General features: G+C 31.8%; 1 protein-coding gene across 1 annotated transcript in view; it reads left to right on the forward strand.

Annotated features, from left to right (window-relative positions):
• Nucleotides 1-6,170, forward strand: part of LOC108689932 (bicaudal D-related protein homolog) — a 32,454-nt gene that overhangs the window by 3,424 nt on the left and 22,860 nt on the right. Inside the window, exon 2 of the mRNA XM_018196925.1 lies at nucleotides 355-849. Within this exon, the coding sequence (XP_018052414.1) occupies nucleotides 607-849 (243 nt within the window). The 5' untranslated portion in view covers nucleotides 355-606. The remainder of the gene's footprint in view (nucleotides 1-354; nucleotides 850-6,170) is intronic.

Genomic DNA, 6,170 nt, shown 5'->3' on the forward strand with positions numbered 1-6,170 from the left:
TATATATATGTATAAACAACGTTAAAACATATACATTATAATTATATGTTGTAAACATATATTTAGCTTCATTAATAATTCATTTATAATTATTATAATTTTATCTTAGCAGCTCGAATAGTCTTCAATCTTTTTTGTTAAAAAAATACTATATTAATATAAAAACATTAAAAACATATTCTACATAAAATTGAACTCAACTCCTCGACTCGGTCAAACCAGTTTGTCGAGTTTAGTTCGTTTAATTTTTAAACCGCCACATATCCGAACGGCTATGTAATATCATACCGTCTGCTTGACGCTTTAAGTGTCAAACGATAATAAGAGTAAAAATCCGGAAATAATTGATTTCAGATAATCAATGGCGTTCGATAATTTGACGCTACCCACGCACAACCACGCGATGTCCACGAGGGAAAGTCGATCGTGACGTCACTAACATTATCGTCGTGTCCGAATACTTTTGACGTATTGTTGTCGAAGTGTACACCTGACGCGGTTTCCTCCTCCATATATCGATCGAGAACCGCGAGTTCGTTTCGGTAACGGAAACAGAAGTGACGTTACGTCGTGTTGTGTCGTGGAAGGTACCACCGATAACTCGCGATGCTACCGAAGAAAGACAGTCAGACGGAGCCGTACGCTCTCGAAGATATGATATCGGATCTTCAGGCGAGAAGGCATTCGTTGGATCACGAGGACGTCGTGGAGGATCCAGCCGAGTTGCTGAAGCAACGTGAGAGAGATCTCGTCCTGGCCGCTGAACTCGGCAAGGCTCTGCTCGAAAGGAATCAGGAGTTAACGAAGCAGGCTGAAACCTTAGCTGAGGAATACTCCGCCAAATTAGAAGTGAGTACATATTGTTAAAAAATAAATTCATTGAGGATGGCTTGAGCCGAAACGTTCAATCTTGTAATGTAAGGAGAAATTGAACACAGAGTATATGTTTAAATTTTAGTGTATGAAGTAACGCGGAGTTCTTTTACTCATACTTACTGTGATGAATTTTATGTTTTGTTTAAATCTCGAGAGTTCAATTAAATTTTTTTTATTAAAAAAAAATCCGTTTGTCTGGCATATTCGTTTCATCATTGCAGGTTTCGGAAGAATAATTTATCTTAGAACTGATTACAGACTTAGAAAATGCTCATTATTTCTTTAATTCAATATAAACAGACAAAAGATGAAAATATTATTAAAATATTAATAAAAAATACTGAGGTGAAAGTTGCTTATTTGTACGAGATGCACAAGTTGTTCAGCAAAGAGAGATTTATGAAAATATAATTCGAGCGTTTTCTCTCTTAAGTGTGAAATACATAACTATACGAGAACAATTTATCGTCCAGCAGTTAAGAGATAACGCTTATGTAATTTTTTGCTCAGTGTTTATTAGATAAAAATTAATTAAAGGCAGAGTGCACCAAGTTTCCGATTTAATGAGGTGAATTTTACTTTCGACACGCCTGTGAGATTATATTTCGTACGAGAAAGACACGAAAAGGCGGAGAATAATATTTTTAATAGAAAATTGCACCAAACCTGGCTCTGTTTCGCATATATATAATGCAATACGTTCATTGCATGGCGCAGCAGTTGGCAACTTGCAACCAGCTCGTGCTCCACTTTCGCGAACGTTAATCCTCCTTCGATTTTATATCTTATTACATTGCTGTTAGTTTTATGATGAAATAGACAAGGAAACCTGCAATGACTCACTGCCCACGTAAACATTAGCTCTTCGAGAATCTGCCTGCCACGACGATTAGGGATACCATTAGTCGTTTACATTACCGAGCTTATCGCTACAACACGTCTTATCTAATCGATAAAATTGTTAATTGTATGAAAATAAAACATCTTTACGAATTTCCAATATTCCTATCTACTTAAATTCAAATTTTTTTTTTTGGAAATCTTTTAAAATTAATGTACAATTCTTTGATTCCTATTTTTTGTTTTTTTTCTCTTGTCTCTTATTTTGTTTCTTCTGTCAAGAGAAAGTGAACGAACTTCAGAAGAGACAAGATACATATAACTAGAAATAAGATACATCATTTTATACAAAAGCTGTGGATATGGTGATCATATATCCCCTTCATTGTAAAGAATAATCTTTTACTTTAAATAGCTGTCCTTTAGATTTATTGGGTTGTCCGGAAAGTTCGTGCCGACTAACCTATATATTAATAAATGTATATTAAAATTTAAATTTTCTGCGGTTCAATTTTCCTTCAACATCGACATGAACATTCCAGACAACCCAATATTTGTTTCTTTAAAATTTTGTTTATTTTCCAATAGTTTCCTTTATTGTTTCCTTAATTTTTTTTATGAGAAATTTTTTTCTAACTAGCTTTTCTACGTTTATAATATTATATTAATGAGCAAATTTTTACGGAAAATATTTTACAGTTTCATGCATATAAATACAATTTATTTTCATTAATTATATTTCTTAATTTATATTTCTTAATTTTTTAAATCAAATTTATTCAAACTAGAATTGTTTTCATTTTTTATTTCAGATCATGGGTTTGTTCCAATATAGTCAAATCAGTTTCAAACTATAATATAAAAAAAATGCGCATTATCTTAATTTGATTATAGTGTGCAATAAAATTTTATAATGCAATATAATAGATTCTTGATAATTATCTTGATAAAATTGATTTGAAAACATGTAAGAACAAAACTCTAATATTTTTAGATTTATCCTTTATTTTCTTTAAATATAAAATTTAAATATAAAAAAATATAATCACCATAGATATGGATTTCGCGAATCATCCTTGTAACATGTCCATTGCAGTTTATTTCATCAGGGATGGAATAGTTGATACTTATCATGCTGTTTCCTCGTCCCGATAAAATAAACTGCAAGGTTCTTAAAAGATTGGCATTCTAATAATGGATTTGGAGATAACTCGCGAAATGTTTAGCTTCTGTATAAAAAATTCCCGTGGAAGTCTCAAAAGTATTATCAAGATGATTATCAACAAAACAGTTACAAAGAGGGAAAGATAAAAGACAGGAAGCAAGAAATAGAAAGCAAAGAGTACATTGTAGATTAGCCTTTAACAACAAGAATATCTCACGTGTCATTTTAGAGTTATGCATCTCGCTATCGATCGATCGAAAGCACGGATTATGTTATTTAACGCGTCATTGAACGTGATGAAAATTGCGATTGCAAATTACTAGTCACTCGTGTCGCTGATGTAAATGCAGATCCACAGATAATCAAATGAAGGTTTTCTCGGCATTTACTTTCTTAACAATGGCGTAGCCGAAGGTCCGAGAAGCGGACGCCGAACAATCGCAAAATTAAAGACGGTTCTAACTGGTAACGTTAACTGGCCGGAAATTTTCACCTTCATGTTTAACAGGCACGGTCGCTTTCCAACATTATGCTGCCGGCCGGCTGCGGAAAATTTGTTACCGTGATGTACGCGAGCATGCAGCGCGCCGATTACATAAGACAAATAACGCGGAACTCGTGTCGGAAAGATCGAAAATGCATACTGCGCATCGTCCCGTATATTCGAGGAATAAGGGACAAATGCGATAAATGACGAAATTAATCCAATTTCGGAAGTTAAAGGAAAAGATTCCCGTATTAATTGTTAATATTAAGACAGAAATATTTTGTAAATAGAAATAAATTTTGTAAAAAGAAAAATAATTTACTTTAGAATTGAATGCAGATATAAAAAGGTATCATATTATTCTTTTAATTAAATATAAACACACAACCGACAAAAATATTAATAAAAAATATTAAAGTAAAAATCTTATTTATACAAAATGCAAAGTCGCAAGATAAATAAATAATATATATCAATAAATGATCTGGCTTAAAATTTAAATTAATTAATTAATTGTTTAGAAGCTACAAAGTTTGGAACATTTTCGCCGTGTTTATCGTAACACTCTTTCTATTTTTTTAATGTGCTATCGTTGGAATAAATACAATTTTTCTCATTTTATATAATTGCCTTTATTTTACGGCTGTTTGCATGTCATTACCTTAAATATTTCGTTTCCTCTTTCTTTTATGCCTTTCCGAGAGACACGATGAAACTCATGAGCCATCGAAACGGCCAAGCGAGACGGTTAGGGTTACTCGCGTCCGCTTCAAACATCAAGCTGTTCATTCCGTTGAATATTATTATCGCTTATGCTCTCTTGCAATGGCTATTTTCTTCTCCGCAAATCATGAAGAAAGAAAAAGAAAAATAACAGTAGTGAACGAAAGTCACAAGGATTTTGTTCCAAATCGGGTCATTAAGATACTTAAGTTTGATTTTGAGCGTGCTCTTTTTTTTCTTCCTTGAGATGATTTATAAGCGCGATCCAAAATCCACTCCCATGAATACAAAATCATTTAATGATAATTTCTTACATAATTATTTTGATGATCCAACAAAATTATTTTCAAATTTGTATCTAGCTAAATTTTTAGATACATTATCAAAATCGTTCTTTCCATGCAGCGGAAGTTTGTTCAAACAAGAAACATTGGATCTGCAACATTTTATCTCTATCGCTTCGTGAACGTTTTTATTCTTTCCATCGTCACGCTTCTCATAGATTTCGACAGAATTAGTGTAGATTACGACAACTCGTAACTAATGCTGTTTACCTAATTGAACTTTCCTCCTTGTCCTTTGTGGCTATATTTCGCACTCGCTCTATGTCGGTATTATTTAATTCAAGACTTGGTGTAATCACATCTTAATAATAATAAGCATCCGGGGACGGAGTTCACCCGGTGTTTCATACACGGACAACACTAGTCCTGTTGACGACCACGGAGAGCCACGAAAGCGTGGAAACAAGCCACTTAAGCAACAACCAACGGCTTCAAAAACAATGCCCGGTACTACGCTCTGCCTGCATCTGCCTACCCATATTCCCCTATCTTTCCGTATTCTACCTGTCGCCTTATTTTTGACCTCCGGAAGGCCTGCGTCTACTCGTGCCCTTTAAATCGGATCTAGACAATTACTCGTTACAGAAAGCACAGCTACACCGAGATATGATGAGACAAGCAATAAACGAAGGCACGAGCCTTTAATCTAGAGTATCTTCCATTTGACGCTCGTAATGTTCGCGATATTATTTGTTCTTGTTTAACATTAGATAAACAGTATATCGAAAAAAAAATCTGATTACATTAATTGAATTCTTCTTGAAAATAGACAAATCAGAATTTTCTGATTAAATGTATTATAATTCTAATTCAGATAACACGATTTTTTATTCATGATCAGAATCTTTTGATTCGTTCATCTTTAATTAAAAATTTTTTTCGGTGTAAGAATGAAATGATTTTAAGAGCATTGCAAATGGAATGTAGTTCTATTTTTTAATTAATATTAAATATTAATTTAAGTAAATATTAAAATAATAACACTTTAGAATAAAGAATATAATATAAAATATAAAATATAATATAAAATAGGACTCCTAATAATTGTAAAATTATAATATAGATTTAAGGGGGCTACTTTGGAGTCAACACAGTAAAAGAAACGTAATCTACACTTATATAATCATTAATAATATAATGTGTATTAAAAGATGTTAGTTTGAACGTTTCGATTATCGATTTTAGCCACTTTCAGCAAATACATAATTAATACATTAATAAAGAATATCCTCTATCTCTAGTCGGAAAGTGAGAAAAGCACAAACATCGTACAAAGAAGTTGTTTGTCGTCTTGATTAACAAGTGATTGCGTAATAAAGTTATTAAAAGTTAAAAATTACGTAAAATTAACATTGAAATTGTACAAAGAAGATGCTTATCTCATTCCGTATAACACTGCAGTTAAGTACATTACAATATTGAGTAAATGAAAAAGATTTAAAACATGTTTTGAAACTTAAAAATCGTCAAGATGTATCGAATGTTCTTAACTGTTTCTAAGAATGTAATAAACAAGACGTTTTTAAAATAGATACTGAAAGGATATAGAACGATATTGTCTTTGTGTAAGTTGAATTGATTTATATTTATTAAAATAATAATTAATAAATAGTTAAGATATATAAAAATAATAATTAATATTAATAGTTAAATATTAAAATAAAAGTATAGGATATAATAATACCTATGTAGTAGAACGTACGGAAATAAAAAATGCATAAAAAAATATATGATA

This window comes from Atta colombica, unplaced genomic scaffold (assembly GCF_001594045.1).
Source record: "Atta colombica isolate Treedump-2 unplaced genomic scaffold, Acol1.0 scaffold281, whole genome shotgun sequence".
NCBI lineage: Eukaryota > Metazoa > Arthropoda > Insecta > Hymenoptera > Formicidae > Atta > Atta colombica.